We start from the raw sequence: 21,147 nt of genomic DNA, 5'->3' as shown, positions 1-21,147 counted from the left end.
ACTATAGCACATAGCAGCTTGATAGAGGAGTCCTTTAAATCACTATCCTAAGAATCATACCAAAATTTCAAACAGCTAAAATGTTTCAACCTTGCACAGCTATCACTTTGTTAAAACAGATGGAATTTTACATTAAGCTGTCATGCAAAACATGTAAATACCATACATAAACTGCTAAGTATAAGAGTCAAACTACAAAAAATACAAATGTCAGTTTAAAACTGCAATAAGGTACACAAGAGGTATGCATGGTGCAAAACTTGTCTCACAACACTATTGGGTGTGTGATAATATCTCTACCAGGCACACCACCTATTACAGTATGCATATATAGTGGTATAGGGCCCCCTAAGATTTTGCTGTGCATGTGTGGAGCTACCATTTTGGGGAATCTGAGAGAAGGAACCGCATCTTCCCTCAGCAGAGGAAGCCATGCTTTCTTATAAAAGGAAGAATCGCAAAGAAAGAGAGAGAAATGCATGTGTGCCCCTCTATCAGGGGAAAGGCTATACTGTGGACAGATATACAGGCAGGGGCCTACACACAATGAGACTGAGTATTGGATAGGAGGTATTAATTTGTCTGGCAGAGAGAAGTACCGGAGAGATGTACTGTCCGGGGCCTGGGACCTTCGGGAATTAAAATCAAGTATCTCAGAGTATGCCTCAGATTTTATTGACCGCAAAAGACTCAGAACTCTAAGATATTATTTTCTTTTGAGAGGCTTTTAGAATTAGCATACCCTAATTAATATAGCAATTATTCTTACTTTCCATTTCCGAGTGGGTAATTTACTTTAAATAAAGCCCACTTGAAATATGAAGTGGTCTCCAGTGGTTGTTAATATTACACTGGCTGTTGTTCAGTGGGCAAAGTTGATATAAATATGCTAAACTATATTACATTTTGATCCTTAATATTGCTGCTTGTTAGTTATAATGCATTGTGTGTCTACTTCTCCGCCTACTGAAATGCAGATTGACTGAATGCTGGATGCCGAAATTATTATTTTTTCTTTCATTTTGGCAAACTGAGTCTAACAAAAGTGAAATTCAAAGTAAATTGTTAAGTAAATTCTTAAATGAATGTTAATAGTGAGTGGCTTATATCATTGTTGGACCCAAAGGTAGAGAGACAGAATGTTGACAAAGTGAAAAAGTTGTACAATATGATAAAAACACTGGCTTAATTATGCATACTTTGAATGTTTTAACATACCAACATGAAAAAGCTGAAAACAGTGCATAGAAAACAGCTGAAAATTTGCTTCCCACAAACGTGCACACTGAATGCACTGAGCTGGTACATGTGCTGGATCTTCCAATTTAACCAATGAGCTATAAAACATTGTGATGCGAAACCACTGATACCTCTGTGAAAAGCTGTGCAAATGTGGAAAGGTATTTTGCCTAAAATAAAATAAACCAAGTTTATTTTAAAGTGGAGAGTTGATATAATGTGAACATTACTAAAAACAAAATCTGACAACTCTTGATGCCAAAAGCAATTCCACTGAGAGTATACCAAGAACAAATTCCATTAAGTGCTTTAATCCAGACTTAATATGCACTTCACTGGAATAAGTTACAGTCAATTCACATGGAGTAAATATAAAATGAAAAAAAAAAAACAGTCATGTCATCAGGTAATTAAAAAAAAATAGATGTAAAAAAATCAAGATTCAGCAATATATTAATAAATATGTTCAAATTATGACAGTAAACTATAATTCATCTGCTCTTAATTTTGTACACAAACAGAAATAGAATTAGTAAGTTCAGGGAAAACAGCAATGTTCAAGTGTAAATGCCAGATGAGTTCTCTGTAGTGAAGCTTATTTTCACAGGTACAGCCTCTAATATTTCAAATTACGCTATCCAAAACAATGAATGTAATGTTTTTTAACTGTTACAAAGCTGTGCATATTTCCTTAATGCATTACTCTTGTTGTGCATGTTTACTTAATGCATTACTCTTGCACATTTACTTAACTCACTACTCTTGTGTTTTCCAATAAAACGGATATGTTTGTAGACTCATTGCTGTAGGTGCCTTTTAGCTTGCCTATGCAGAATGCATCACATACATGCAATAATGGGGAATTCAACCAGTGTAATACCTGGCACTTCATTAATGAAAAGTCTGCAATGAATTTGGAAAATGTGTAGCATGTCTATAAGTGTAGTGCAGTGTAGCTGCGGGAATATATCCACAGAGCTGAAGTCAGAAACTGTCATGTGTTAACTAGACAACAAGGCTTCATTTGTGACTCCTAGCATAAGAGAGTAGCATAGAGGACTAACACTAGAAAGTTTGTTCCTCATCTGGATGGTCATCTAAAGGAAGACCTGGAAGCATGGCATATGATAGCCCAGTTCTAACCTGTGGAGTATATCTGTTTATAAGATAAGATGCTGAGCCTTAAGAGAGTCCTACATCGTGGACTTATGTAAGTCAGCCTGTTTGTTGGAAGGGCTGCATAACACTGAATGTACTAGGGAGTGGAGAGCACCATAAATTATTGTTTGCCTGGTGGACAGTATTTTTTTTTTCAAATTGAAAAGCCAGATAGATAGTATGTTTGTTTGTTTTGAAGTAACTTTTGGAAAATTTTGGAAAAAAATAATTGTGTTTTTGTAATTGTCCTGCTACTACTATCGCTCTGATCCTCTCTCTATGTATGTGTATATATAGATTATGTGTATATGATTTACAAAATATTTTCCTCCACTAACTCTTTACCCATAACCATAGCATTTATAATATTTTATATGTGGCTATTTTATGCTTCTTCTCTATCAAAATAATGAAAATGAGCTGTAAATAATCAAACCTTAGTAGGTAAGACATTTTCTGATGATAACATGCAGTTCATGCCCCATAGAGTGAATATACTTGTTAAAAATTGATGCGTGGCTATATTTTCCATGTTACACTGCCTTACAGTTGAAATGTATATGTTTTCATGAAAATAAATAAATTTCTGCTTGATTTGCATTTCTTCTGACATTGAATATATAACATTATGGAAGACAGTCATAAATTTTATTCATGGAAGTTAACTTTAAATAAAATTGTAAGGTGCTGCACTGCCATTCAAATAACTTATTACCTATATGCAAGTGTATTTAGATCAAATAATAGATTTAATATAGCATTTCTTGTACTTGTTTGTGCTAAAAAGTAACTGGAGCTTTTTTTTGTTCTGCCCCCCCCCCCCCAAAAAAAAGGAAGTTTGTCCAGTGGTGCTATCCCAGACATCAAAATCAGAAAGAATGAATAAACATATCATTTAAATAAATGACTCTGTGTGCACTACTCTGTACTTTGTTTTATATTGTGTGATTTGCATTTATGCGTACTTTTTACTATTAATAAGCATATTATTTCATATTGATGTTGATATATTTATTTACTGCCATTTTTTCTATCAATTAAGGTTGTCTTTCTTTTACTTGCACATGTGTCTTAGGAAGATGATGGGCCAGAGATACAGATGCTGTCAGGTACAGCACAGGAGACTACCATCTAACCTCTTCACAGACAACAAAGCCTTCAAGATGTCACTGGTGAACATGGTCCAGCCTGAAGGCTGCCAGGAGGTGACACTGCATCTGGTGGTACTCCCACACACCCAGGTATATAAATACAATGGTCAAAATAATTAGCTATTATGCATGAGCCACACTTTCATGGATCTCTCAATATTATGGATGTTTCCCAGATTTGAGTAGTTTGTGAAATGGTGCTGAAGTAACCAGTTATACTGTAGCAGTTAGGCCCCATGCAATTACGTCAGATACACTTTATTGATAAAAAAATTGCTTATGTCCACCAGATATACTTGCAGACAGGTAATAAGTTATGTGCATGTCAGTGCAGGACCTTACAATCAAATGTAAAGTTAAGTTCCATGAATATAATTATTAATGTCTTCCCTACTGTTATATATTCAATGGAATGCTTTCCTCACTGTTATTGGTACACATGTATTATCACATTGACTATATACCATTATGTAGTTACTGCCATCTCAGGTTGTAACTGAAAACAGTCCATGATCAGTTCACTTAACCAGTTAACAAATGAAATACATACATACATACATACATAATGGGATTTAATAGTGAAATGTCTTATAACTTCACTTTAACTGGCAGTTTATGACTAATTGTAAGACATACGATATAACTAAGTTTTGCGAACATTTAATCAAAGAATTGTCTGCCTCCAATGACAGACTATAATTGCCTGTTGTCAATGACAGTAATAGTTGGTACCATGATTCACAGTGAAACATATGCTCATGAAGAAACATTAAGTATTATAGCCACTGGCAATGATACAGTAAACATGCAGGGTGTTATATATGACATGTAGGACTCCGTGTTGGCAGACATCTGTCATCTCTGCTATAATGAATGCATTTACATTTACCATATTCTGTAATGTGCTATATGGGTTAGCAGGCTGTGCATCTTCCACATCCAAGATCGCATGGATGTAGGGCCTACAGTTGCGTCTTTGGCACATCATGCTCCTCTTGAACTGGGAAATCGGCCTGGTGCTCTCAGAGGAGAATAAGCACAGGACAATGATGTACATGAGGACCAGGAGTTATCTGTTATATTTCAATTGAATTTGCATGTATATTTGTGCTTTTGCTGTTAGACAAACACCTATCCTGGCAATTCATAGGCACATAGACAAATTGCGGTGATTTTTGCATGATGTGTCACATCTACTCACAGCCAAGTCTGATGAACTACATGGTACGATGGTGTGTGTTTGCAGATTAAAGCAATGAAAACAGATTAGACTATATTTTAGAATATATCTCAGCCATAGCTCAGTCTCAGTTGAGCTAAATGACAGTCATGGCAAATGCTGTCCATAAAACTTACCTTGTGATTCCTAGGGAGAGGGCAGAAGCAAGGAAAAACAAATATTAAGAACTATACAACTAGAGCTGTAGCACTCAGGGACAAGGAGATAAAACATGCTTCTCTTCCATACCCTTGAAAGTCCACAGCAGGAGTGCTACATGCAGTTCTAAAAGCCTTAAAGGGAAAAAGACTTCACACTCAAGGATGAGGTATTAAAACAGGCAACACGGATAGTGTGGAGGATAGTGGAAATGTTTATGGAAAAGATTTAAGATCATATCCACTTGAGTATACAGTATAATTACACAAAGGCAATGAATGTGATGCTTGATGCGATTAGGTTGAATGAAAAGGCAAAGTGGTAAAATGGGGACAACCAAATTAAGGGAACACAGTTCATTATGGATATTCTAAAGTACTTATTCACAGAGAAGATGGTATATTTACAGAACAGTTTGCAAGAGTAGGCAGTAGAGGCCAAGACAGTTGTGATATTTGTAAATGCCTTTGACACCTGAGCAAGAGTGTAGGAAAAGGTGAGCTGTATGTTTTGCAGGCTAGTTGCAGCACTAAGGCAGAACAGACAGCCTCTTTCTTTCAGCATTTTTTTATGTCATTTTGCATAAAAGTTGTAGCAAAACACAGTGTAATTTCTGCTGCGTGACATAGTTCTGCTTTGGGCATTACTGAGCAATAGCTGTCCTAATATGTATAAATTAATATTTCCATGTGACAGAAAAGAAACCTACCTCTGCAGTCTTGCAGAGAGGTAATAATTATACAGTAACTGCATAGTGTGGAAGAGATAAGGCATGTTGGTGCCCAGTAATCTATATAATGCAGAACAAGCAGCAGAGGTATGCTTCCTCTTCCTCCACATCCCCTCAGCAAGTCAGGTCTAGGATGTTCCACAAAGGTGTACTTGCTGAACGTATCTAGGTTTGCCTCCTCTTCTTGCAAACTGTCCATTGATTGAGCTCTGTAGTGTTTCTTCTCTACTGCTTTTCTGATGCACTTCCATTGGAATGTGAGCACTGTAGATGTTCTTCTACGCCATAAATAATGGGACATAAAGGCCCAAAACTAGGGACTCTTTTTAAATATTGCTCTGACAAACTTAGAAATTTGACAGAACAATACATTTTGCATTAGCATGAATTTTATGGAAGGTATAAAGTCTGAAACTCAAATGTCTGTCTATTTTTTCTGACTTCAGCCCTCAATGATTTGCCAGAAAAACACAATTTTATGAGGAAACAGACGTAAAATATGAGGCAAAAGTCAGGACATTCTGTGAAAATCTGCACAGTTGAGAGGTAAGTGTGTGTGGAAAATACAGTTTATACGTTTATAAGAGCAACATTTAAAATCCATCTCTATTTTTGTTCCTTTGTTCCCCTTTATTTATAGCTCTGTCCAGATTTCTTGTGATAAGACTTTGAGAGGTACGAGAGGAATGGAAACCTTTCAGGAGACACTGCTGATGCAAGAGGATCGCTCGATTGCTTTCAGTGTGTGTGGAATGCATGGCAACAGAAATACTGTTATTCTAGCAAGTTCATCACTCGTCTACTGTCTGTGTGTGTTTGTGTTGTGCGGTAGAGTGGCCATTATTTTTCAAAGCTACAGGGAGCCACTGCAGAGGAGTGAAAGAGCCACATGTGGTTCCAGAGCCGCAGGTTGCAGACCCCTGTTCTAAAAGGTCGAGAGATATCTCACACACACACACACACACACACACACACACACACACACACACACACACACAGTGATCGACCAATCTCAACAAAGGAACAAAAATATGGATGGATTTTAAATACTATTCTTATAAAGTTAGTTCTTTTATATTTAGTATAATAACTATATATAAAACTTTATAAGCTGTGCTATCTTCATTTTAGGGGTCAGATAGGTTTTGTGGCTCCCAATGAATTTTATTTGGTGGGAGAGGGGCCAAAAATGGCTCTTTTGATAGTGAAAGTTGCAGACCCCTGTTCTAGGCCCACTCCAACTTCTCTGTAAAAACATCCATAATTCTCACTAAAGAAAATGTGTCCTTCTTTCCTTTCCATTACTAAAATGTACTAAAACGCACCACTCTTGCTTCTGTTCATTAAACGTGTTCCACAGATAACCCTCCCCACTATTAAACCATGAGGCATTACTTGTCCAGGGCTACCACTCCCACTATTAAACCATTGTAGTATTATTTGTCCAGGATCATCCCTATCCACTATTAAATCATGTAGCATTATTTGTCCTGTGACACCATTCCTACTATTAAATCATCTAGCGTTACTTGTCCAGAGACCCCCCCTCCCCACAATTAAACCATGTAGTGTTACTTTTCCAAGGACACCACTCCAACTATTAAACCATGTAGTGTTGACTGCCCATAAGCACTCCTCCAACTCCATATATAAATGCAATTAACATTAAGGATCACCCCTCCTACTTCTCTCTATTAAAACATGTAGTATAAATTCTCCAAGATCTCCTCTCCTAGTTCTGTTTATCAAAACATGTAGTGCTACTTATCTAGCGGGACCGCTTCCACATCCATATATTAAAATTACATGGTTCATCATTCAGGAACATTGCCACCACTTGGTAAAATATATAGTGTTAATCATCCAGAGACATCCATTGCTTCCAAATAATACAATATAGTATTAATTGTTTAGGGAACCCTTCTCACTTCTTTTTATTAAAACATGTAGTGTTAATTGTCACTGTTACCTTTCATTTAATTGTCCAGGGGCAACGGTCACTTTCATATGATAAACTATGTAGTATCAGTTGTGCAAAGGCACCTTTCTCACATCTGTATATTAAATCATGCTATGTTACATGTCTAGTAGCACCATTCCAACTTCCATATATTAAGAATATAGTGCTAACTATCCAGAAACACCTCTCCCACTTCTGTATATTAACATGCATGGTGCTAGTTGTCAAGAAACACCCTTCCCGCTTCTGTATATTAACATACATCCTAATTGTTCAGGGACACCTGTCCCACTCCTGTACATTAACATGTATAGTGCTAATTATCAAGGAACACCCCTCCCATTCCTGCACATTAACATGCATGTTGCTAATTATACAGGAACACCCCTCCCACTTCTGTATATTAATGGGTATGCTGCTAATTGTCTAGGGACACACACTCCACTTTCCTATATTAAAGCATGTAGTGTTAAGTGTCCAGAGACACCCATCACCTCCCATCTATTAAAACATGACCTGTTAATTATCCAGGGGTAACCCTCCCACATACATATATAAAACACTATTGTTGATTGTCATGGGGTATCCATCACTACTGTATATTAAAATATGTAGTGTTGATTGTCTACTCCCCCCAATTATGTGTATTAAACCCCCTCCTAAATTTCTGTATTAAACCATGCAGCGCTATTTGCACCTGAAATGCTGTCCAGTCTGATCAAGAGCATAACTTAAACCAAAAAGGAACAATAATGTTCTTTGGAACCACCACTGAAGCCATGCAGAAATGTACACATTTACACTCAAAATAAAGTTTAGCATTTCGGTCTACTAATTACAACCCATATACTTCCCTAGTCTTAAACTAGTCATATAGTCTTTCTATTTCCATTCAGTTTTAAAGGACATTTAACATTAATTGGATCATTTAAAGCAGGAGGAGCGATAGCATCCAATTTAGTTTGCCAAATTAATTCATTATTTTCCAGCATACTATTTAGATAAGTATATGTCAGGTTTTCTACATAATCTAAAACATAAAAACATTGTTTTAAGTTTTTATATTAAATGGAGTGCTTATATAATATATTCACCTTATTTTAGTCACATCACTGTATAAAATAATTCCTTTTAATTTTTACCTCTGTAGAATGCATTATGTATTGTTGTGAATATACTACCTTTTCTGAATTGCAAGTAACTCTGCCCAGACATGAATAACTTCTTTCCATTCTATCAATCTGTATATTAATACCCGCATTAACAAAATCAACAAAACACGTGTAAAGTATCAACATTTTTCACTATGTTTATTAAACTTTCTCCACAATATATTTCAAATTCTCACTTAATTTAAATCAAGAGGCTTTTTCATGTTACTTTGCTTAAATTTGCATTGCTTTCTGTTGTTCTCCAATTTCTAATTATTGCATCAACAGTATCTATAAAAACATGCAAAACTATAATCTGTACTTTTCTTTTTATTTAACAATCTCATTCCTACTTTTTTTTTTTGCAATTTTCCAATAAAGTTGCACAGTTTTTTGCTGCTATTTAAATTTATCTTTTGTAAAATACTTCTAATGAACTCTAAATCATACCCTCTTTCCAAAATAATTGCTCAAAACTTATTAACTCCTTCTTAAAATGATTTTCCTAATTACATCTTGTTGCTGTAATAGCTTGGCCTGTAATGACACTTCTCTTTACATATACATAAGTATGTGTTATTTATCTCTGAAAACCAATAACTATGATGTTATAAATCATGCACTGTTAGCTGTCCCAGGACCACCATCCCACATACCAAAAAAGTAATGTAAATGTCCAGGAGCACCCCGTCTCACTTTCATATTTTAAACTACCTAGTAATTCTCCATGGCTCCCTCCCACTTCCATATATTAAACAATGTAGTTTTAATCAAGTCAGTGGCACCCCTCCCAATTTGCAAAATAAAATATGCAATGTTAATTTCCAGGAGCACATGCTACATCTGAATATATTAAATCATATACTGTTAATTGTCTAAGGCCATTCTCCCCACTTCCATAATTTAAACCATGCTGTGTTCTTTTGACAGGTGCAACCCCTAGTGTCTGTAGTATTAATTGTCCAATTGCATCCCTCCTACTTCTTCCTCCATAAGTCAGTAGCGGAAGGTGAACAGAAAATTGTTCTTGTATGTCACAGTTGAATATTCTAAGCAACAATGGATTTGTAAATATTGTTTTTGGACCATAATTTCAGTTTAAAAAATATTTCTCTTGGTCAGAACAAAAATGTGTTTTTTAAATCAAGTGCAGTTATTTGTGAGCATTTGTGAAGCTTTTCTCCTTTGTAATGTCAGTATTTGAAGATATCCTCAGAGCATTATAAATATAATAAATAAAACTGAGACTGACCATTATAAATATAACAATACTGATACCATGTATAAACAGTGGACTTATAATCTTGAATTCAAGTTGTTTGTTGCCTCTGATGGTAGCTATGTAATTGCAAACCAATCTCACTTGGATAAAGAGCACTTCAAGACTTGTTTCTGAAACTGGCTTTGGTGCATGAAAAAGTTCAGCTGCAGGCACTGAGGATCAAAAACTATATCAGTGCTTAAAAGTTGCCAGCTGTGACCATCAACTCCCAAAAACAGAGTGAAATTGCTTGATAAGCCTCTCTTTCATTGATGAAATACTATATAGAGGTTGGGAAGATATTAGCCACTGAAACCTGCAAGGTGGTATGACCTACATACACAAAATGTGAAGACAGCAAACAGTATTCAATTTTCTAAAGTGGTTGGGCTTCACCATTAACCAAAAAATAACAATAAGACAGAAACTGCCTGTAGATGTTATCCCAAAATTAACGTATTCTATAAGTTGTTGTCACAGGCAGCTTTTTGTTAATGGTATCCCCCTCACAATTTCCTTGCTTATTGAACTATCAACCATGGTTACTATCTGGGGTGGCTCCTGTTATGAATATCCAGACACTCTGCATATTCTAAACAAATGCATCATTTGTTAAGGTGAAGACTCAACTGAATATGCTATGTTAGATGGGCAGCTGAATTTTAATCTGGCTTGTGTACTACAAGATTGTCTTGACAACATATGACTAGTATAACTTAGAGCTGCACAAAGCATGCCAAGATGCTTTGCTGCCAAGAGAAAGGGGTGGGGTCAGGTGCTAAGGAAACATTCATAGGTAGTGCACTCCTCAGCCCACGCAGCAGTGACTAAATAACATTGTGCCATAGGCAGCACTCAGAAGAGAGATGACTGCCCTTCTGCAACCATACTGTATACACCATAAAGTACAGAGTTTAACTGGCCTTTCACAATGGCATATGCATGTTGCATAATGTAGGTTAGTCTAAATCGCTTACTATATGCAGTATTCTATGTTATTAATAAAGTGACATTTATGAGTCAGATGGTTTCAGTAGTACATGGTGGAAATCAGCATTAGGAGCAGTCATGCTGACTTGCAATTGTGCAAGAATTTTTCTTGAATCCTTTTAAGTTTTAGAGGAACATATTTTATAGACATTCAATAATCTCTAGTGACAGCCTTAGAGGACAGACTCTGTTTTTGAAGGCATTTTGGCCATAATATCTAATGGAGTAAAACTTACTGCTGACATGGTTATGTGTTTCATTCGAATATTGGAAATTCAAAGAAGATAATGCAAAACAGTTATAAAATTAATTCTAGCAATACTTATCTTTTTTTCCTAAGTCTATAATACCAGCAGGATCTGTGCTGTAATGGACTGTAAGAATATATGTGTTACGTACACATAATAATGCCTAAATGCTTTTGTTATGCAACAGAAAAGGAATGCAGACTTTTTAATTAAGAACAAGGAACAGTAATAAATCCATTGTTTTTATTTTATTTTGTAGCGATAAAATCTCTGTTAGCTAAAACCATACTTGATACTATCCACCTGCACCTGTTACTGGCATGTGAGAAATTGTGTGTGTCTATATACATATACACATACATATAATATGTATATGATTACATTGTGAATGGTTGACATGTAAATTTTTGACACAAAAAACAGAACTAAGCATTTCGACCACTTGACTAACCAACACACACATTACATTGAAAATGGAAACAAAATTTCCTTTTCCAATGTACTAACCATAATTCTAGCAAAATTCAACTCAGTTTTGTCCCTATAGTGATAGTGTTACTGAAAGTTTTTTTTTTTTTTGGTATAAGGTAAGATGCATGATTAGGATTGGGGGCAGAGGTAGGGTTTTTCCACAATGTTCTACCTTAGTTATCTGTGCTATTCCTGACCCTAACTACATGCCTTACCAAAAACTTTCTGTAACATTACTTACCATATAGACAGATATACATGCATACATACATACATACATACATGGGTTCACTTCAGAAGCTCGAAATACTGAAATCTCGAATTTCAGTATCTCGAGCCCAAAAAGTCAAAACCCCATAATAGCGAATGTTTAGAAACGCGAAATTCAAAACCTCAAATGCCAGAGGTTTTGAATTTCACGCTTCTAAAGTTCCACTATGGCCATGTATTCAGGTAAGTGTGTGTGTGTGTGTGTGTGTGTGTGTGTGTGTGTGTGTGTGTGTGTGTGTGTGTGTGTGTGTGTGTGTGTGTGTGTGTGTGTGTGTTAAGGGGTTTGGGTAGGGGCTGTGGTGTTTGTCAGTGTGTTTTGTTGCTGTGATGTGTGTGTGCGAAGAGAAAGTAGCTTGTGTGGTGGTGTTTTGTGTGTGTTTGCATGTAGTGCGACCTCGGAGTGAGTATATTTAAGTAGGGGGGTGTGGGGGGGCTTGCCCCCCTGCTTTCATGTAGTAGAGTGATTGTGTGTTTGTGTGGTGGATGATGTGTGTGTGTGTGTGTGTGTGTGTGTGTGTGTGTGTGTGTGTGTGTGTGTGTGTGTGTGTGTGTGTGTGTGCAACTCCATTTGGAGATACTTGTAAGATGGGCAGCTGAAACTGTACCTGTTGTTGCAAAAATCTTACAGCAACTAATGTTGATATCACTGTATTACTCCTTATGCATCTTGTGCTCTATTATATGAATTTTACTATGCTTTATCACTATGTGTAAATGTATTTATACTTTCCCCAAAGTGTGAACATCTGTCATCATCTTCTTTGGCTGTTCCCATTAGGAGTCACCACAGCAGATCACCTGTTTCCATTTCTTCCTGTTCTCTGCATCTTGCTCTGTCACACCAACCACCTGCATGTCCTCTCTCACCAAATCCATAAACCTTATCTTAGGCCTTCCTCTTTTCCTGTTACCTGGTAGCTTCATCCTTAGCATCTTTTTCCCAATATACTCAGCATCCCTCCTCAGCACATGTCCAAACCAATGTAATCGTGCCTCTCTGGCTTTGTCTCCAAACCTTCAAACTGGGCTGACCCTCTAATATACTTATTCCTAATCCTGTCCACCTTCGTCACACCCAGTGCAAACCTTAACATCTTTAATTCTGCCACAACCAGCTCAAATTCCTGCCTTTTTGTCAGTGCCACTGTCTCCAACCCATATAACATAGCTGGTCTCACTACCCTCTTGTAGGCCTTCCCTTTCACTCTTACAGGTACTCGTCTGTCACAAATCACTCCTGACACTCTTCTCCACCCACTCCATCTTGCCTGTACTCTCTTCTTCACCTCTCTTCCACACTCACCGTTACTCTGAACTATTGACCCCAAGTATTTAAACTCATCCACCTTCACCAACTCTACTCCTTGCATCCTCCCCATTCCTCTATCTTCCCTCTCATTCACACACACATATTCTGTCTTGGTCCTGCTGACCTTCATTCCTCTTCTCTCTAGAGCATATCTCCATCTCTCCAGGGTCTCCTCCACCTGTTCCCTACACTCACTACAGATCACAAAGTCATCTGCAAACATCATAGTCCACGGGGACTCCTGTCTTATCTCGTCTGTCAACCTGTCCATCACCATTGCAAATAAGAAAGGGCTCAGAGCTGATCCTTGATGTAACCCCACCTCCACCTTAAACAAATCCATCACTCCCACCGCAGACCTCACCGCTGTCACACTACCCTTGTACATATCCTGTACCACTCTCACATACTTCTCTGCCACTCCTGACTTCCTCATACAATACCACAACTCCTCTCTAGGCACCCTGTCATATGCTTTCTCTAAGTCTACAATAACACAATGCAACTCCTTCTGACATTTTCTGTACTTTTCCATCAACACTCTTTAGAACAAACATTGCATCTGTAGTGCTCTCTCCCGGCATGAAACCATACTGCTGATCAGTAATCATCAGGTCCCTTCTTAACCTATCTTCACTACTCTTTTCCATAACTTCATGCTGTGACTGATCATTTTAATCCCTCTGTAGTTACTACAGCTCTGCACATCACCCGTATTCTTAAAAATCGGTACCAAAACACATCTGTAAATGTGTAAATATTCTTGCTAAGCCATGAATTCTAGCCAGACTTGTCTAAAACAAACAAAAATCATCCTAACAGACTAACACAGCCATATACCACATTCTTCTCCCTCATATTCCCACTATCGGCTACTAACGAAATCTTATGTAATTCCCCTACAGTAATTAGCTTTATTTGTACTTTCTATCCTCAATTGATCTTTAATGGAGGACCGGCCTTTGGTCAACTGGTGAACTAGGCAAAAGGTCTCCACAGTGCCCCCCAACACCTCCCTGTGCCCCCATCCTGGTCAACCTACACCATCCAGATTACTGGAAAGGCTCCCTTGCTAGAGCAGCGCCACAGGCAGCCACCTAGTTGGCCTATGCCTAAGGCCAGCTATGCTTTAATGTATTTAAGTTCTGAAATCTTAAATATTTCAGACAACTTAAATAATTGTGTTTAAAGGTGCTTAGATTGTGTGATATTCTACTCTTTTTATATTATTTTTATTATTACATATTTTTCATACTTGTGTCTTGGGTGATTTTTTTTTTTGGTCCTGTCTCATTTGTTTAGCTCATTCAGTTTGCACTCCTGGAATGGTTCTATCTTTGAGCAGTGCTCTACCCCAGACAAAAAGCACCAAGTAGATAGACAGATAAGATGGATATAGGGTTGCCACCTTTTCAAATTGCCATAGTGGGATATTTTCGGTACAAACATCAGATTTTACAGGCCGACACATACATATGGTAAGTACAAATGATAGAACTTAACTTTTTTGCCTAACTAAAAGCTTATTATTGTAGCATTTTAGTTGCTTATTCTGTTTCTTATAACATTTAGGTACTTTAGATACAGAATAATTGTTTTATGCAACTATTACATAAAATATAGGAAATAATTATGTCCGACAATCTCAGGACATTTGCCATTTTTTAATATTTTTTTGTCAGGACACAAGTGTCACTCGCAAAGTGGGACAGGTGGTAACCCTAGATGGATAGACAGATAAAACATTTTTTCTCTAACAAACTGCTTATTCTTAAAAAATGCTTTTCCCTGCCAGATGGCGCCGAATACTAAGGAACCATTAACAGTCGTCCAGTTATTCAGATTTTGATTCCCTCAGCCTGAGCTTCCATTGCTTGTGTGACTCTTAGCAAGTCACTTAAACAGATAGCCCTCCTGGTTGAGTCTAAAAATGCCCCATGGAGATCAGCGCTACCCCGGTAAACAAATGAAAATACAGTGACTGTTAGGGTTGCCACCTTTTCAAATACCAAAGTGGGACATTTTTGGTACAAACATCAGATTTTGCAGGGCGAAACATATCCACAGCCAGTACAAAGGACAGAACTTCACTTTTTTGCCTAATTAAAAGTTTATTCTTGTAGCATTTTAGTTGCATATTCTGCTTCTTATAACATTTAGGTGTTTCAGATACAGAATAAATGTTTTATGCAACTATTGCATAGAATATAGGAAATAAATTTGTCCTAAAATCTCAGAACATCTGCCATTTTTTTAAATTTTTTTGCAGGACGCACCAGCCCATAGAGGGACTGTCCCTCGCAAGGTGGGACAAGTGGTAACCCTAGTCTCAATATGACCCAGATCGAGACTGAAAAGGGTCACGTTTAACCCACCTGCTTAACAAACTGAATGAGTAGACTAATAAGCAAACAACGCAATTTTTGGCAACTGTCTTTCAGACAGCGCTGTGCAACATTGGTATTGCACCTGCTATGACCAGCAATTAGTGAAGTACTTTTTTACTGGGCTTTTGCTAGTTGAAACAGAAGCATGTTACAACAAAAAGGCAGGAAATAAGGGAAGCCTGAAGTTCTGATTAACACGGTAGGTTTTCCTACACATTCACCAAGCAGTGGCAGTAGCAGTGAACAGCTTACCTTAAAACTGGCATAGAGGAAGACTGATGATGTAACAAACAGAACTGTACAGTTATTTTTCAGTCACCAACTATAACTTCTAACACTTATCCAGACATTTTCTTCCAGGATTTGCCAGTCTTTCACTTACCAATTTTAGCTAAGGAAGCCAGGAGAATCCATAGTGTAATCTCAAACGGGATCTGTACATAGTTGTAAACCAGAGTGAAAACGTGCAGCCTTTCCTCCTCGTCCTGTACGTGGGATACCTGCTCCCCGTGAAATGCCCGTTCACCTGTTTTCCGTCCAGAAATGGAGCTCTCATTGGTGAGTGCGAACAAACGGACATTGTCAGCAGCGGACTCCTGAAGAGGCCCCATCACAGCTGTCAGTAAGAGAGGCCAGCCCCTGGCTATCATCCCTGGAACCATAGTCAGCTTGGGGGGGGGGGGGTGCACAGGTGGGTAGACACCAGAGGATCGTTATGAATAAAACGTGACTTCTGCTACTGCTCACTCCCCATCATTTTCAACTTAGATGTTTTGCGTCTGCTTGATATTTAAATTGTTTAAAAAGCTGATTCAGGCTTTAATCCAGCACGATTTACTTCTTCCGACGGTTGAAGGATTCAGAGTCGCCACTTGCGGCAGCTCAGGTGAGACCTGCAAAGAAGGAAAAAGCACCCGAAACTAGTAATTTCACATTTAGTTGTGGCTATGACAGGTACAGAGTCAGACACCTTAACTGTCCTGGTTTCTGTTTTGTTAAAGTCACCTTGGGTATCTTGTTACTGCTGCCACTATGCTTCCTGCACAAATCGGTGTGTGGAACGGAGTGACAGCAGGGTACCTGTTCATTGTTCCATGCCTTCCTATGCGGGTTCTGGTGGAAAGGCGTGCAGAAGGTGTGTTTGTGTCACTTGCTACTTTAACTAGAGACTATTACTAATGCCACACGTACCCCGCCCTTGTCGTCAAGCTACCTGTATTGCACAAATGGCAGAATAGTTTCTTACCTAATTGTAGTTTCAGTTCTTGACAAAGTACAGTTTAACAAGCCGTGCTTTTAAACAGATTAATTTTTAGCAGGCAAAACGCTTGGCAGTAAGAGTGTGTGTGTGTGTGTGTGTGTGTGTGTGTGTGTGTGTGTGTGTAGCACATATGTACCTCTTACTATTTGTTTATGTGAGAGAAGCTGTAAACAGTGGGGCTGAGCTCTATACTGTCCGTAAAGCTAATGAAGACATGTACTGCTATCATACCTCTGAACCTCTTAGTTAAAGAAATCTGGGCAAAGCCTGAAAAACTGGGTAACAAAGCCCCAAAAACAGGAACAGGTTTTAAATATTGTTCTTATAAACTTTGAAAGTCATTACGGTTGGGACGGTGACTTAATGGCTAAGGTGTTTCCCTTAAAAACACAAGGTGCAGGGTTTGAGCCTCACAGGGGATAATTGGCTAGGCTTAAAATGGCTTGTAAGGGCAGTCAGCCTAGTACTAAACGATGAACTATAGAGTAACAGTCTGTGTTAACATAGTTTCCGAAGATTTGAAGCCTGAAACTAAAACGTATGTCATTGTTTAGTGACTTCAGTCCTCGGATCATGACAGTGATGTGTAAGAAAACTACATTTTTTATCAGTAATACACTAAAATATGAGGCGCAAATCTGGAGAAAGGTATGACTATGAAAGACCACCAACAGTAATATATTTCACCACATCACGCGGTAGTTACCACCTCCCTCTTTGAGCAGCTGTGTCTTGCAGGGGAGAAATAAAAAAATGGCAAATGTCCTGAGATTTTTGGACAAAAAAATTACAAGTTCTCTTTAATACCTGCATAAAACATTTATTTTATATCTAAACATCTACATGTTTTATGAAATAGCATAAGCAACTCAAATACTGCAAGAATGGCAAAAACGTGCTCTTTGCACAAGCCGTGGGTATGTTTTATCCTGCAAAATCTCACCTTTATACAAAAAAAGTACCACTTTCGGCTTTTGAAGAGGTGGCAGCTCTAAACAAACTCTGAACATATTCGCTCTGTGAGGGCCCGGGTTTAACAATTTCGATTTCTGAATGCATGAAAGGAAAAAAAAATCTGGATGCCAGTTTGTTGCAGGACTCGCTGATCGCTATGGGCGTGTAGAATCGCAGGTTCACTTCGGGTTGACCTTAGGACGTTACAGTACCCCAGCTAAGAACCATACCTCTCAGAACTCAGCTGGGAGATCCAACGCCATAAAGAGATAGTGCCACCCAATACACCACCGTCTAGCATGATTTTATAGAGCAAATGCAGCATATTATTAAAATGGAAAAATAATTTGTTCTGGATGTATCTATCCATATTATGTACTTTGAGCAGTATAAAATAATTGGCACATTTGTCATCTGCGTTGCGGTTAAACTTTAATCAGAGTTAAAGGAAGTAGCATGGTGAAGGTGGACCTAAGGGGGTGGGTGCCGTGCTCCGGGCTGAAGCTTTCAGGGGGTGTGATGGGCACATCAACCTGCGGATCGGGCATCAGTAGAGTATTGGTACTAGTACAGGCATTCTTTGAAGCAGCTGCGCCCGCTTATCTGTTAGCAACTGCAGCGGGTAGCTAGCAGTAGCTCCTTACTAACATGATTTTATTCACTTTTAACAGTTAAACGTTATAGTCTCTTTACCTGCAATACTCATATACCAACCTCATGACTTCCATACTCTGTGCTCATGTGTCTCAGCTACTATGAATCATTTACGCTTAGTGCTATCATATCGGTTCTTTTATTTAGCCTCAGTTTTCATAGATTAATAGATGTTCTCCATTAAAGTCAGACCTGTTTATGAAGACCTTTTATTGTGAAAAGTTACAAAATCCTCCTGTTCAGTACCTTCTTGCTATGATTATTTTTGCTCAGATGTTGAGATCTGACGCTCATTACTCCTGTGTGCCCCTTCTCTTGGCTATGTCATATTTAGCTCAATGGCTGTCACCTAGGATTGCCACCTTTTCAAATGCCCAAAGTGGGACAATTGTGGTACAAGCATCAGATTTTGCAGGCCAAAACATACCCCTGACCAGTACAAAGGACAGAACTTCACTTTTTTGACTAAATAAAAGCTTATTCTTGTAACATGTTGTTGCTTATTCTGATTCTTATACCATTTAAGTGTTTCAGATACAGAATAACTGTTTTATGGAACTATTACATAAAATATAGGAAATAATTTTGCCCTAAAATCTCAGGACATTTGCCGTTTTTACAATTTTTCTACAGGACGCAACTGTCCAAAGAGGGACTGTCCCTCGCAAAGTGGGACAGGCGGTAACCCTACTGTGACCTTGCACCGACATGGCCTATTTAGCTTACCATGTCTGAGCATGAAAAGTCTGTAATAAGTGCCAGATCGAAACATGGACAATAACACCATTAGCAGTACAGTTGAAAAGTATTAACTTGCATAGAGAGTGGTGGTGTGCAGCACCCGGATGACATCGCAGGCTTTCTGTGTCGAGTGACCATCATAACCTGTGGGCGAGGCTTCGTGCAATGCCAATGATTACATACAAAATGTCACAAATGGTGTGTGATTGTGGCGTCATCGCTGAGCGTTCTATTGTGGCCAACGAGTTAAAACACAACTGACATTCGTGATCTGGAAATAAGGTTTCGTAAAAGATTCATAAACGTAGCCAGATAGGTATATTGTCATTTAACATTGTGTGTTTTAGACAATAATGCATAATATATGTTTTCATTTTATTTGCCATTTTCACTGAATCAGATTTGTCACAATGGCTATTAAAGCATACGGTGTTGTAGCTAAGGCCTTTTACAAGGACTAACGTTTTATAAAGACTGTCAACTGGCTCCCAACAACATATTGGAGGATAAAGACAAAGAGAGAAAGGAGCAGGTAAGAATAGGGGAAATAACTGAACAAGGAGTTTAAGAGGGCCCAAAATAAACGAGTAGAAGATAAGTCAAATCTAAAGCAGAATATAGTGTAGGACTAAAATTTAAAGGACCTTTTATATGGGAATTAGCAAAAACGTTTTATATGACACTTAAAATGGTGGTTTATATTACCATATTCATAGTGGCAAGATAGATTGTCAAATAAAATTTAATGCTTTTGGTAAACCTGATGATTTATAAGTGCTGAATCTGAGGTATATATTTCATAACAAAAGGCCGCACTGCCAGGCTTTGGACGTGTAAAGTACTGTAGCTCCCTCCTTGTGTATTCCTTGATATTTTAATTTTTAGTTTACACTTTGAATGTTAAGGCGATTTTTATGAAGCAGCAATGGAGGCAGCATTCACTTGGAAAATATACTATGTACTCTTATTTACAAAAGGGACAGGGGAGAAAATATAGATGTCAGATTAATTTTTTTATCAAATTGTCAGAATTTTATGTGAAGCATAAAAACTGTTTTCCAGTGCTATTACTCTACAATTCTGCTTATTCTGTTTCATATTACTATATTTCAAGTAATGCTACGTAGTACTGGGTTTATAGTTGTGTAATGTTGTTGGTACTGCTCTGGTAAGCCACTGTGTACTGTTTCTTCATGACATTTCTCACAAAGAGTGACAGAATTAGGTTCTGGTGGTGAGATTATAATGTGTTGTGTCTTAGTCACGTTCTGTTACCTATATCCATTCCTTTAACATGACTAGGAGGAGTACTTTCTTTTTCTTTTTTAATGAAAATTTGAAAATTGTTTTCTGCAATTTTTCTCCTTCAACATGTACAGCTGTTAGTAATGAGCATGGGGGGGGGGGGGGCACTGTTTTGTAGTTGGTGAAACACAGATTTATATTGATAGCAATAACTGTAGCTTTGCTAGGAAAGCCAGCAGTAATGGAGAGCACTGGACCACGTGTATGTACAAATCCGGAATACTGAGTGACATGGTTTTGCAAACTCCACTGTTCTCCATTATCACTTGAAACTGTTGTTGCCACTAAATGTGGTAAAACAAAAAACTTTTCATTATCTCCTGACTGTGCATGACATTAATTATAAAAATTCATAACACTGAATGCATAACATGCCCTTCAAATGTGGAATAGTGAGGAAAATGGACTTTCTAAGATTCAGAATGAGGAACATTACTCATATTGAGGTCACTTGAGAGGTACCAGTAACAATGATGTTTTTTCTACCCATTATTTTTAGCTTTGCCTCTGTTTATTGAACAAAGAAGTG

The 21,147-nt window shown here is 37.8% G+C and overlaps 1 protein-coding gene across 2 annotated transcripts in view; it reads right to left on the bottom strand.

Annotated features, from left to right (window-relative positions):
* The window catches only part of SLC9A2 (solute carrier family 9 member A2), a 959,164-nt gene extending 942,321 nt beyond the window's left edge, over positions 1-16,843 (bottom strand). For both annotated transcript variants that reach the window (XM_044070947.1, XM_044070948.1), the window contains exon 1: positions 16,086-16,843. In XM_044070947.1, coding sequence (XP_043926882.1) covers positions 16,086-16,365 — 280 coding nt within the window. In that variant the 5' untranslated portion in view covers positions 16,366-16,843. The remainder of the gene's footprint in view (positions 1-16,085) is intronic.
* Between the last annotated feature and the right edge of the window lie 4,304 nt (positions 16,844-21,147).

This window comes from Protopterus annectens, chromosome 5.part0 (genome assembly GCF_019279795.1).
Source record: "Protopterus annectens isolate FY-2018-M chromosome 5.part0, PAN1.0, whole genome shotgun sequence".
Classification (NCBI taxonomy): domain Eukaryota; kingdom Metazoa; phylum Chordata; order Ceratodontiformes; family Protopteridae; genus Protopterus; species Protopterus annectens.
This window is presented reverse-complemented; position numbering and strand designations above follow the sequence as displayed.